Source organism: Hyperolius riggenbachi, chromosome 11 (assembly GCF_040937935.1).
Source record: "Hyperolius riggenbachi isolate aHypRig1 chromosome 11, aHypRig1.pri, whole genome shotgun sequence".
Lineage (NCBI taxonomy): Eukaryota > Metazoa > Chordata > Amphibia > Anura > Hyperoliidae > Hyperolius > Hyperolius riggenbachi.
In genome coordinates, this window is record NC_090656.1 from 135,000,678 (window position 1) to 135,015,386 (window position 14,709).

Genomic DNA, 14,709 nt, shown 5'->3' on the forward strand with positions numbered 1-14,709 from the left:
CGAAGGAACAGCCCAGCTATACACCCTCTTCACCTCTCAAGATGCAGGGGACACCCCCTCCTTCAAAACCCTTTAACTTGGCAACAGAGCATTACACTGACACAGGCCCTGGTGTAATGGAAAGCCAGGACTGTCAGCTTTTCAAAAAGGGTTTAATCTTGGAACCAGATGTGGGTTTGTAAAATCCTATTAGGACACAGAGGCATATTCTGTAGAGAATGACCAGCTTCTGTGTCCTTCTATAGTGCGTCCAGCTCCCCCCCCCCCCCCCCGGCTCTGCTGTCCCCCATTAACAAAAGCGCCAGGCTAGCGACACACAGATTGTCACTAGCCTGTAATTTACCTCTGCCACTCACCGCCGCTCCCCCGCCTCCTTTATAGTGTGGCTCCCTGCCTGTGTCACTTCCCTCCATGTCTCTGTAAGCTGATTGGAGGAAGATTACGGAGGCGGGGAGGGAAGGGACACAGGCCGGGGAGCCACACTATACAGGAGGCGGGGGAGCTGCAGTGAGTGACAGGCTGAGGTAAATAACAGGCTAGCGACAATCTGCGTGTCGCTAGCCTGTCGCTTTTGTTAATGGGAGACTGGGGGGGGGGGGGGGCTGGACGCCCTATAGAAGGACACAGAGACTGGTCATTGTATACAGAATATGCCTCTGTGTCCTAACAGGATTTCACAAACCCACCTCGGGATCTCTTTAAACAAGGAACTGTCAAACTCTTCAGACGGTATTAAATGTAAGTACCTTTTTTTTTTTTTTAAATAACACTGCATAATTTTTTAATATTTGCAGCTTAGAAACTACACTGCATTTTCAACTATAAAAGAGCAGAATTAATGAACCTTTGAACTTCTCTGCAGTAAAGTCTTATCTAAAGTTGTCTTTCACGGTTTCTTTGAAGTATAAGCACTTCAGAAAATAGCATTGCTCTCTGACTAAATTAGTGGGAGAGCTCAGAGAAGCTCTTTTGCATAGATAACAAGTGAAGTTTCTTAAAGGACAACTGTAGTGAATGGTACAGTATATAGAGGCTGCCATATTTACTTCCTTATAAGAAATACTAGTTATCTTGTTTCCCTGCTGATCCTCTGCCTCTAATACTTTTTAGCCATAGACCCTAAGCAAGCATGCAGCAGATCAGGGGTTTCTGACATTGTCAGACCTGACAAGATTAGCTGCATGCTTGTTTCTTGCCTACTTCAGAGAGGACTGCAGCCAAATAGAGCAGCAGAGCTGCAAGGCAACTGGTATTGTTTAAAATTAAATAAATATGGCAGCCTACATATACCTCTCACTATAGTTGACCTTTAACTATTCCTGTACTGGAAACAATACGAGACACATATCTGTGCTACTAATGTTCTATTTCTTAACTGTACTACACATACAATTCATTATATCGTAAGTTTATTTTCACTTCAGATTCCCTTTAAGAGCTAAGCAGCTATTCCATGTAAAATACAGGGGTTGGACAAAATAATGGAAACACCTAACATTTTGGCACCATAATCTTTGAACATGTTTTAGGCCATTAAAACTTGACACATGTTAATTTTTTTTGCTTATTATTTTTGTTATTTGATAGGTTTAAAGCGGAATATAACCCTGCATTTCAACTTTGCTCTAAAACATTATTTATAGCATATTATATGCAACCAGCATTTTTTTTTACTAGACCAGCATTGGAAGGGTTACACACAGAGCTTTAAAGTTCAGTGGAGAGAACTGCTCCCTGCAGCCGAAGTTTAGATAGATACATTTGAGTCAATTGAATGTAACAAGTGAGGAATGTTACACACTTTGGCTGTCCTCCAGCTCCTGCACAGTCAGAGAGAGTGAGTCACATTCCACACTTGTTACATTTAAGTAAACAGAATGTATCTAACTAAACTTCCGATGCAGGGAGCAGTTCTCTCCAGGAACTTTAAAGCTCTGTGTGTAACCCTTCCAACGCTGGTCTAGTAAAAAAAAAAAAATGCTGGTTGCATATAATATGCTGTAAATAATGTTTTAGAGCAAAGTTGAAATGCAGGGTTATATTCCGCTTTAATTGAAATAATTGTTTTTTTACAGATATTTAAACCAAAGTTGGTTATAATTTATAAAAATGGCAGATCTCTCAGACTTTCAAAGAGGCCAAATTGTTGGTGCTCGTATGGCAGGCGCTACTGTGACAGAAACTGCCCGAATGCTTGGCATTTCAAGAGGTACTGTCTCAAAAGTGATGACTGCCCTTGAAAGAGAAGGAAAAACATCCTCAGCAAAGCACAGTTGTGGCCGAAAGTCGAAGGTGTCTGAGAGAGACCGTCGGACTCTAAATCGAATTGTTAGAAAAGCTTGCAAAACCACGGCTCCTAAAATCACTGCAGAGCTGAATAAACACCTACAGAACCCAGTTTCCACAAAAACTGTTCCATCGGGAGCTGCACAAATCTGGATTCCACGGAAGAACTGCAATTAGAAAACCTCTGCTCTCAAAGACAAATGTTTCAAAGCGTTTAGAGTGGTGTAGAAACCACCAGAATTGGTCCCTCGAGTAGTGGAAAAATTAGATTTTCTCTGACGAATCATCGTTTACCTTATTTCCGACCTCCGGCCGAGCGTACTTTTGGAGACAGTCGAAAGAAACATTTCATCCAGACTGCCTTCTCCCAACCGTAAAACATGGCGGGGGTTCTGTGATGATCTGGGGTGACATTTCTTGGAAATCTGCTGGGCCATTGATTTCCCTTCATGGAAGAATTATGAGCCGAGACTATTTAGGAATTTTGAATGACCAAGTTCATCCTATGGTTCAAGACCTGTTTCCCGGAGGGGAATGCCATCTTTAAAGATGATAATGCCCCAATCCATACAGCTAGAATTGTTAAAGAATGGCACAAGGAAGATTCCAATGAACTTGAGCATCTCATCTGGCCACCACAATCCCCAGACCTTAACATTATTGAGAACTTATGGTCATTACAAGAGATTCAAGAAGTCGATTTCCGCCGCCATCGTCTTTAAAAGAACTGGAGGCCGTTTTAACTGAATGGGCTAAAATTCCTTTGGAAACAATTCACAATTTGTATGAATCAATACCTCGGAGAATTGAGGCTGTAATTGCCGCAAAAGGTGGACCTACACCATATTAAAATATATTTTGTTGATTTTCAAGGCGTTTCCATTATTTTGTCCAAACCCCTGTATATGATTCATATCACTAGACACAGATTTTCATTTTTTTCATTAAAGTGAATGTTTACCTGTTTTAAAAACAAAAAGTCAGATACTCACCTAAGGAGAGGGAAGGCTCGGTCCTAATGAGCCTTCCCTCTCCTCTCCCGGTGCCCGGTCCCGCGCAGGATCCCCCGTGGCAGTATTCGACCAGTTCGGTCAAATACTGCCACTTCCGCATGCCGAATGGAGCTTTCGGAAGGCTTCGGGAGCACTCGGGCTCCCAATGACGCTGCCGCTCCTTACTACGCATGCGCAAGCGCCCTCTATGACGCGCTCGCGCGTACGTAGTATGGAGCGGCCCGTCTTCGGAAGCCCGAGTGCTCCTGAAGACCTCCGAAGTCCCTGCGGCGGCGGACGCGAACGGGGGAGCCAGCGCAGCACCAAGGGCACCGGGAGAGGAGAGGGAAGGCTCATTAGGACCGAGCCTTCCCTCTCCTTAGGTGAGTATCTAACTTTTTGTTTTTAAAACCGGTACCCATTGGCTTTAAGCACTTAACATCTAGAGCTTGTTGGACCAAAGCACAACATTATTTTTTTTCTTTTTTAGTTTTCTAGTTCTTTTTAGAGGGAACAAGAAGAAAACAAAACGTTGCTCAGTTTTCTTCTATAAGGGCCTGGGCACACTGTTGCACTGCTAAGCAGATTTCAGCAATGTGTATCAGCGTGCGGTATGCAGGGACATCAAACAGTGAATATAGCACTGTCTGACGGGCACACTTGTGCAGCAGAGCGATGCATTCTTTTTTTTAATACATTCTTTATTATTTTAATTAAGAACATTCCAAAAGCATTTGATTCATCAATAATGTTTACATCTTCGTGTTGCTGCATGTACGTCTGTGCACAACGCAGCATTGTCCCATTACGTATAGTTGAATAGGGTCAGCGTTGCAAGGAAGAGCAAAGTAACAGTGAGGAAGGTGTGAAACAATGTATATTGCTCTCTGGGATTGCTTCTGATTCATGGTGAGCAGACTCGCTGTATGACAACTGTATTGAGAGGTATGCATATGTATTTCCTTTTAAACAATACAGATTGCCTGGCAATCCTGTTGATCCTCTGCCTCTATTACTTTTAGCCATAAGAACCTGAACAAGCATGTGCAGATCAGGTGTTTGTTATTGTCAGATCTAACAAGTTTAGCCACATGCTTGGTTCTGGTGTTATTCAGACTCTTCTGCAGCCAAATAGATCAGCAAGCTGCCAGGCAACTGGCAGTGTTTAAAAGGAAATAAATATGGCAGCCTCCATATCCCTCTCACTTCAGTTGTCCTTTAAGTTTCTGGATGCAAGCACAAGGCAAGAAGCACAATGACAAAACAAATAACATTTATATTGCGCTTTCTCCTTGCGGACTTCAATGCATTTGAGCTGCAGCCACTAGTGTGCGCTCAGTAGGTATTAGCAGTGTTAGGGAGTCTAGCTCAAGGACTACATACTTATAGGTCCTGACAAAGTATGATTTATCTGAGAAAGCCACATCGTTTCTTCCTGCAAACACTTCTCCTGTGTCAGAGGCAGAGCCCTTAACTATTACACTATCCAGCCACTGTGGACAAAACTGTTTAAAGAGAACCCGAGGTGGTTTCTAATAATCCTAATAGCACAGAGAGGCTGCGTCTGCATATAATGCCCAGCCTCTGTTGCTACATTGTTTCCCCCCAGGCCCCCTCTGCGCTCTGCTGTGCCCCATAAATCAATCACCGTGCTGGCGACATGCAGTGTGTCGCAGCCAGCTGTTTACCTCTGCATGTGTCAGTGTGGCCACTCCCCCACCTGCTCTATGTCGTCGCTGATTGGAGGGAAGGGACGTAGACGGGGAGCGGCGACATAGAGGAGGCGGGGGAGCAGCCAGACTGACACATGCAGAGGTAAACAGCCGGCTGCGACACGCTGTGTCGCTAGCGGGCTGTGATTTATGGGGGCACAGAAGAGCGCAGAGGGGGCCAGGGGGGAAACAATGTTGCAACAGAGGCTGGGTATTATTTGCAGACCCAGCCTCTGTGTGCTATTAAGATTATTAGAAACCACCTCGGGTTCTCTTTACAGAAAACCTGTAATGAGAAAAAGTTCCCCTGGGGGGTACTCACCTCGGTTGGGGGAAGCCACTGGATCCTATTGAGGCTTCCCCCATCCTCCTGTGTCCCACGGCGGCAGCGAAAAAGCTCCCGGAACGGCGGGGGATGTAAATATTTACCTGCCCGGCTCCAGCACAGACGCAGTATCGGCTCTCCGCTCGGAGATAGGCGGAAATAGCTGATCGCAGTCAGGCCGCTCTACTGCGCAGACGCAAGTCTCCTGCACCTGCGTAGTAGAGCGGACTCGACAGAGATCGTCTATTTCCGCCTATCTCCGTGCTGAGAGCCGCAACAGTACATAGGGCTGGAGCCAGGGAAGCTAATTATATTAGCCATGTCGAGCTTGTCGAGGGAGGATTGCGAGACACTTCGGGGGAGCCAGCGCTGGATTGCCTGCAGCTACAGCAGAGGGGGAAGCCTCATTGGGACCCTCAAGCTTCCCCCTACCGAGGCGAGTACCCCCCAAGGGACTTTTTTTTGTTACAGGTTGTCTTTAAAATGCATGATGTCCAGGCATCCTAAATAGGCTAAAGCCACATACAAATGCTCAACAAAAGTCTTTTAAATTCATGATTATCAAACAACTTGAAGAAGTTGGACAACTTTTGTTAAGTAAAAGAAGTGCAAACGACAAGGCCTTATCACTGATAAGAGGCGACCAACGACTGATAAGACACAGCTCAAGTCAAACCAACAGTTGGATTGACTTGAGCTGCATCTTATCAGTCGTTGGTCGCCTCTTATCAGTGATAACGCCTTGTCGTTTGCACGTCTTTTACTTGACAAAAGTTGTCCAACTTCTTCAAATTGTTTGATAATTGTGCATTTAAAAGACTTTTGTTGAGCATGTGTATGAGCCTTAAGAGCCTGGATTTGTGCTCCCAATAAAGGTATAATGCATAATATGTACACTTTAAGTGGTGATATCATTACTACAATTTTATCCTATCTGTATTTGTACAAATGAAGAGAGCTTTAATGGGCATTGCTCTCTTGAACTGGTACAAAAGCATGGTGTATGGGATTCCTATAGGTTAAGGGCGTGGATGCATGCTCCCAATAATGGTATAATACATAAAATTGCAGTTGTACTTGGTGCAGGGAGTCATCAGGAGTAAACACATTGGCAAGGCTGATTGGCTTAGGTAAGTTACTGTATAGAGCTTTAAATACTCCTAACTAATTTGTATGCAAGCTGTCCTTTCAGAAGTGCACGCCGTTTTACTGTGGCATTTTACCTGCCCCAAGAACTGTTCATCAGTCAAAGTCAGTATATAGCTGATGGTTGAAGTCTCGTAATCCAAGCAAAGACGAGAAAGAAGTAACAACAGCAGTGGTGGGGTATTGGCGCCCTTCTCTCCAGGGTAGTCACAGAACTGGCGAGCTGACTGGCACACAGACTTGATAAAAGCTACAATTAGCCCTTCACGGACACCTTGACTGCAAAATTCACCCTACCAGGAAATAAAAAACAAACAAGAAAACTATTGGTGTTAGTACACTATGAGAAGCTGGGAAATGAGAACAAAATAGGAGAAGATTTTGATCCATGAGGAATAGGAGTCATTTGGTTCACCTTAAAGTAGGGTTTATCAGAGAAAGCCACATCTTTAGCTGTGAACAAATGGACAGCAGCCAATACAGATTTAATTTGGTTTAAGATGGATCCAGACAGCATGGCCAGCAACTCTCCCAATGCTGGAGACTCTTTCCCGGGAACCCGTGGTGCAGCGAGTGCTTGTCGAACATCAGTAATGCAGCCCTGGAAGAAATCTTTTAAGGCCTGCAAGTACTGAGCCAAACGTTCTTGTGCAGCCTTAACCACAATCTCTGTGCCTCTCCGATTAAAACTGCACCCCGGTACCAACTTGGATGGTGCCTGTAGCCGCCGGTGGAAACGATCCAGTGCTCGGACTAAAAGCGAGTTGTCTCCTGGATTTTTTTCTTCTTGTAAACGCTTCTCCACCAAATCAAAGTAGCCTTCACTTAGGTCATCCAGAAATGCTGTCAGCTTCTGTTCAGCCATCTGTGCTGTGCTACCAGGTTCTTTACAGAAGAGGCTCTGGTAGGAAGCGGCTAGGAGACAGGCATCACTAATGAAGCCACCACAACCCCTGTCAACAAATTCCAGAATGTCACTTGCTCCCTCTAGTTCACTGAGGTGAGAAGCTAAGCGGCCACGTCCATGAGCCAGAAATTCATCACACAGCACATGAGCTGGCTCCTCCAAACTCAAGAGCAGTTCAATACATTCAGATAGTTCCTGCGAGGAAGAGGAAGGGTCCCTAAGGAAGGGAGAACAGATTTTAAGACAAAACAAAACACAGTACAATAGTGTTAAGAGCTGCAGTTGTCCTGTGCCAAAAGCATCCTTATCCTGGCCTCCTCCCCAGGTGTAGATACCCCCACCCGGTGCCCGTTTAGTGCAAAAACTCACCTCTAGCTGGGCCGCGACTCCTGGCTTCCTTAATCTGTCACGCCCAAGCGCCATGTGGTGCATGTGCCACATTTGGCTTGCACCATGTAGTGATATCACACACGTCTGGTGCCATGTGGGAGTGACGGAGGATGAGGCCGGGAGTTGTGGCAGCAGCATAGCTGAGATTTTACATTTGGGGGACAGCGACCGTGGGTCCGTTGTATTCCTCGGTCGTCGTGATATCAAACACCTTTACCACACACAATCGAGCACTTTCGACCAAGAGCTTTCCAGCATGTCTGATCAACGCATTCAACTTATTTTGGTCGAATCATCGATCAGTTACGCTTGTTGCGGCACCGCATTTTATCCAATAAAATAAAATTATTAAATCAGATGGTCGATAGAGTCCCATTTTGTTTTCCTGTACAGAAAGTGTTAAACAACTAGTGCTGTTATCTATGCAAACAAGGCAGTAAAACAAAGTCAAATTGAGGCGATCCAGCAACATCAGAAAAAAGTTAGACAAATGTATATATTATATCTATGTATAAACGTGCATTTTTATTTTTACAATTGTTTGTAATTGTGGTCCTTTAACCACTTCACCACTGAGGGGTTTTACCCCTTGAACACCAGAGCAATTTTCACCTTTCAGCGCTCCTTCCATTAATTCGTCTATAACTTTATTATTACTTATCCCAATGAAATGAACTATATCTTGTTTTTTTCGCCACCAATTAGGCTTTCTTTAGGTGGGAAATTATGCCAAGAATTATTTTATTCTAAATGTGTTTTAATGGGAAAATAGGAAAAAATGTGGGAAAAAATTATTACTTTTCAGTTTTCGGCCATTATAGTTTTTAAATAAAGCATGCTACTGTAATTAAAACCCATGAAATGTATTTAACCATTTGTCCCGGTTATAAAACCATTTAAATTATGTCCCTATCACAATGTTTGGCGACAATATTTTATTTGGAAATAAAGGTGCATTTTTTTCAGTTTTGCATCCATCCCTAATTACAAGCCCGCAGTTTATAAAGTAACAGTGTTATACCCTCTTGACATAAATATTTAAAAAGTTCAGTCCCTAAGGTAACTATTTATGTTGTTTTTTTTTATTGTATTTTTTTTTTTTTTAATTACAAAAAAAAAATAAAAAAATTGGGGAGTGTGGGAGGTAATGAGTTAATTTATTGTGTAAATGTAATGTTTGTTTATGTAAAATGCTTTTAGGGTGTAGTTTACTATTTGGCCACAAGATGGCCACAGTGTGTTTGTTTACATGCGACCTGTAAGCGTCCTTCCGGACGCTTACAGGAAGCAGTAGGAGGCTGGGAGAATCACTATGATCGCGCTGTTTCTAATAGAAGCAGCGCGATCATTGCGGGGGCTTAGATCAACGAACGGGAATGGATTTTCCCGTTCATTGATCTCCGTGCGAGCAGGCGGCGGCGTGCACGATCGGCGGGTGCGCGCGCACCAGCGGTGGGAGCGCGGACAGCAGCGGTAGCGCGGAAGGTACGGATTTCTCCGTCCCTAGTTTTTTAGGGGGGAAAAAAAGGGACGGAGAAATTCGTACCGCGGGGGTTTAAGTGGTTAAAGGATCCCTGAAGTGAGAGGAATATGGAGGCTGCCATATTTAGTTCCTTTTAAACAATGCAAATTACCTGGCTGTCCCACTGATCCCCTGCCTCTAATACTTTTAGCCATAGATCCCGAACAAGCATGCAGATCAGATGTTTGACTGGATTACCGGCATGCTTGTTTCAGGTGTGTGATTCATACACTACTCATGCCAGAAAGACCAGCAGAACAGCCATGCAACGTGTGTTGTTTAAAAGGAAATAAAATAGTCACTGAGATGCAAACAACTCTTGACTGGTCTAAATCCAAGCTGCATGCATTTTCATAAAATGAACATAAATTTGCATCAAAATCGAAAGTATTTGATGCAAATATCATTCATAAACTGTCACCCAAACTGATCAAACAAACGTTTCGGGCGAAAATAAACGCACCTCTAGGATGGCTATAAGGGCACTTATCCACTGTATATGCTCTCGTCTGAATTTTGGAATGCATGCGTTTGGCTAACGATTCTTTGATCGCACAAGCCCCCATGAATATAATAATCAGAGCCCCTTTTCCACTAATGTAATTAGGTTTTTCTCCAACACATTACAAGCTACGAATCTTTAGAATCAAGCAAATGCATTTAAACAATGAAAACCGACCAACAACACAAAAAAATTGCACTGAAATGCACAGAAAATTGCATGCTGTAAAATAGAAAAATCACAAATGCAGTGCATTTGCAATCTTCAGTGGAAAAGAGCCATAATTTGCACAAGAGTGGAAGGACTGATAAAAGATCAGATTTACAAATAAACTAGCATTAATGAAGAAAACAAGAAGCGATACCTGAATCTCTGTCGCAGTGTATCAGCTAGACCTGCCATGATGGCCTGGCAGTCAGTTTGAATACCATGGAAGGAAGGCATGTGATGGTACTGCTGGAGGACACTTTTGGCTTTAGCATGATAGGACACAGCTTGGGCAAAAGCACCAAGTTCAATGCACTTTTTCAGTCTAGCAGGGAGCTCAAACAGAAACTGCAGCTTACGCAGGAGCGTGTGAACACCTGCAAGACAGAGAACGGACATAAAACATTACTGAAGAGCTCAGAGTTGTAAAACAAGATGAAACCATGCAAAACAAATCATATACATTTCATTTTGTGTGAGTTGTAGCAAGACCAAACATCCACCAACAGTTATAGGGAAAATATAATATCATAATACTCAAATACATCACTTAAAGAGACTCTGTAACAATTTTTTCAGCCTTAGTTCTTCTATCCTATGAGTTCATATGCCTGTTCTAATGTGCTGGGGCTTACTGCAGCTCTTCCTAATTACACTGTCTCTGTAATAAATCAATGTATCTTTCCTCTGTCCTGTTTGTCGGGCTAAGGCTTTGACTGTGTGGAATGTGCAGGGCTGCTTGTGATTGGTAGAAGCGATACACACCCTCTGCAGGCCCCCTGCATACTCACACACTATGCTTAGCTGAGCCTATTAGAAGCTGGTTAGTTTGTTTGTAAACATTGCCTAAAACTGTTAATTACAAGCCAGGATTGCAGCAGAGAGTGGCAGAAACAGCACAGAGGGGCACAGGAGAAAATAAGGAATAGAATGGTATGCTTTTTAGTGTAAGAATATTAGAGTACAGATTCTCTTTAAAGACCTGAACTGATTTTGCATACAAAAGCTATGGGCAAGTCCCCTCAGGATGTTAGCTGCACATTCCATGCTGTTATCAGAAGACTCATCACTGTTGACCTCTAGAGCTGTGAATGGCCACAGTGCTGGCTCATTGCTTGGCCTTGCTGTACTCATCTATTTTAAGCACTTTCCATCTAAGAGTTTAAAGGCAGAGATAACCCTTTAGTGGCAGAAGCACATGTAAAATGCTACTTAGATTCATTAACTATCAATAAAAGCTTTGCCCAACGAAGATAGATGGCATATGCACTTGGAAAACAATGTAATAGTGATCAGGTCGAAATTAGCGAGCGCTGATGTTGCCAATCGACATCAAATGATCGTCTTATTGGTTGGTTTCCCTGCCAGTGGTCGATCCAGGATTGATTTCATCTGAATTGTTTGGATTGATTATACACTTTTATGATCATTGATGATTTCAGGTCTTTTCCTTCAAAATGATAATATAGAATTGGGAAGTCGATTGAAATAGAAAATTGTACTGTTAATGAGCACCTTCCTTAATTCACTCAGTAGTTAAACTATGTAGATAAGACGTGTGACAGAAGAGCCTGAATGCTGATCTGCATATATGCATCAGGTACAAAAACATTATAGCCAGAGAATTAAATTACCATCTCCCCACCACACTTGGTAAAAACAGCCCCATACTATGGTAGTAGAGGGTGAATCTTGGGAAGCGAGGGAAGAGGTGCAGAGCAGTATTCACCTCTCCCCTTCTTTTAGAGTGTGCAGACCCTAAAACAGCACCATTATGATCATTTCACATTGGGATACTTCTAATATTGTACTAGAATATTACATTAATCCTGACATCTCAACGTATGGCATTTATTTTAACATTAATGACAGCCACTCACCACTAAGCTTAGTGATATGCTGGTGTCTCTCCTGCAGAGTACTGCTGATGCGTGCACTAAATTCTGTGATCACTGCCATGTTAGTCGCAAGTCCATCCATCTCGTCCTCCATCTTTTTAAAGTCATTTTTCATCTTACGAATGGTATCTGTGGAATCAGAGAGGTTTGCCTTATCCTTGGAACAATTTTTTATGCAAGGCATCAGACAAGCAGAAGTTCAGACACTTAAAGAGTAACTGTCGGGCATAAAACCAAAAATCAATTCTTTATTTTTATCTGGCAAACAAGTAATAAGGATGCTAATCAGGCAATCCAAAAGTTAAAGGACTTCCGAGGCCAAAATCCGGCCCCCAAATGTAAAAAAAGTTATCTACCTGTATGACTTTCTAAGGCACGGAGGACGCTGTCCGCGCCCTCCGTGCCGTTCCGCCGGGTCCACGCCTCTCAATACGACCCCGAATGGCTCCCGACCCCACGGCCAGGGTCGGGCTCTGCTGCCTGTATAAAGATGGCCGCCGACCCTGGCCGCGCACTCCGCATGGCCGCTACTGCGGCTGCGCAGCACTAGGGCCAACCCCCCGATCCACGCTACAGGAAACAGCCTGTTGCGTGGATCGGGGGGTTGGCCCTAGTGCTGCGCAGCCGCAGTAGCGGCCATGCGGAGTGCGCAGCCGCGGCCAGGGTCGGCGGCCATCTTTATACAGGCAGCAGAGCCCGACCCTGGCCGTGGGGTCGGGAGCCATTCGGGGTCGTATTGAGAGGCGGGGACCCGGCGGAACGGCACGGAGGGCGCGGACGGCGTCCTCCGTGCCTTAGAAAGTCATACAGGTAGATAACTTTTTTTACATTTGGGGGCCGGATTTTGGCCTCGGAAGTCCTTTAAAATCACCATTACTTTTCTTGTTAAGAAATTACCTTTCTCCAATTTACATGACTCTTATTTGGTACACAGAAAATTTGGTACACAAAAGAGAAGTTGCAGGGCATGCTGGGTTGTCTTTTTTTGCTTCTCTAATTCCCCTCAGACTTAACTAATTGCAGCCTGATTGGCTGAAGCCTCTTTCCCTCCTGTTTCCCCCTCCCACACCTCTGTTCCTCTCTGATTGGCCAACATTTCTCAGGCTGAAACAATGAACTTTCTATAGTGAAGGGAGGGCAAATCAGGCAGAGGAGACTAGGGGCGGATATTACATCACGACTGGCTTCAAAATAGCCACAGTAAATATGGAAAATGTCTAGAATAGGATTCTCTACTTTTCCTTTATATAAATTCACATGAATCATAACGTGGACAGTGCAATACATATGTTATGTAAGTAGAGAAAAGTATTTATCTACTTATATATTTGTTTTTTTTCTGAGATAGTATGGCTGACAGCTCCTCTTTAATGCAACAGGCAGTGTTTAGCAAAATGTTTCACCAGGACTTATTACACACTGACCAGGGCTGACTGAATCTGTAGGAATACATTGTAAACATCTACAATAAAATGTCTAGCGTTTAATCCATTAGCAATATGGATGCAGGCCAGTGGAGCAGATTCAAATGAAGTTAGTATATTGAAACAATAGGTAAGGTAAGTATACTACTTACCACACAAAAGATGGGAATCAGCAGGTATTTCTTGGCACTTGAAACAATGCACTTTGTGGGCCAAGGCCTACTTCCTCCGGTTATGTGCCTAAATGGCTGAAAACTCTTACAATATGAGAAAGAAATCTCACATTGAAAGAGGTTTTAGTCATTTTTGCCATATAACCTAAAGCAGTGGGCATTGAAATGGATTGATTCAAGTGTCAATAAATACAATTTAAAGTACACCTGAACTTAGAGGGATATGGAGGCTGCAATATTGATTCCCTTTTCCACAATACCTGTTCCTTGGCAGGCTGCAGTAGTGTCTGAATCACACACCTGAAACAAGCATGTGGCTAATCCAGTCAGAAACACCTGAACACCATGCTTGTTGTAGGTCTAAAGCTAAGGGTATTAGAGACAGAGGCTCAGCAGGACAGCCAGGCAACCTGTATAATGTAAAAATAAATAAATATGTCATCCTCCATATCCCTCTCACTTCAGGTGATCTTTAACATATCCCGACTCCAGTCTTTTGTGAGGTCAGTAGTATACTATCTTACCTATTGCATCAATACACTAACCTCACTTTGATCTGCATTTTGATCATACCAATGGTCTAACACCATACAAAATAAATGGGATTCAGTCGGGGACATGAAACTTGGACAAGGACTAAGGAGTACTCATCGACAACAAGTTAAATAATCATATTCAATATCAAGCCGCTGCAGCTAAAGCTAATAAAATTTTGGGATGCGTTAAAAAGGGAAATAAAAACTCTAGATGGAATATGGAATTCAGTCCTGGGCACCTCATTACAGGAAAGATATTGCAGTTTTAGAGCCGGTGCAGAGACGAGCAACAAAATTGACACGAGGGATGGAAGGTCTCACTTACCAAGAAAGGTTAGATAAACTGGGTTTATTTAGTCTAGAGAAAAGACGCCTTAGAGGGGATCTAATTAACTTGTATAAATACATCAGAGGGTAATATTAAAGCTTGGCAGAAGAGCTTTTTGTCCCTAGGCCTTCACAAAGGACTAGAGGACATGATCTGGGCATGGAGGAAAAACGTTTTAGCCATTTATTTAGGAAAAGGTTCTTAAAAGTAAGAGTGATTAAGATGTGGAATGCATTGCCACAGGAAGTAGTTATGGCAAATTCTATATCTGCATTTAAAGGGGGCTTAGATGCTTTCCTTGCATTGAAAGACATCCATAACTATAATTATTAGGTAATGCCCAGTAGTGTTGATCCAGGGA

The 14,709-nt window shown here is 43.3% G+C and overlaps 1 protein-coding gene across 1 annotated transcript in view; it reads right to left on the bottom strand.

Moving 5' to 3' along the window:
* Positions 1 to 14,709, bottom strand: part of VPS51 (VPS51 subunit of GARP complex) — a 40,120-nt gene that overhangs the window by 16,945 nt on the left and 8,466 nt on the right. Inside the window, 4 exon segments of the mRNA XM_068259957.1 lie at positions 6,539 to 6,754; positions 6,877 to 7,585; positions 10,147 to 10,366; positions 11,870 to 12,016. Of these exon segments, the coding sequence (XP_068116058.1) occupies positions 6,539 to 6,754; positions 6,877 to 7,585; positions 10,147 to 10,366; positions 11,870 to 12,016 (1,292 nt within the window).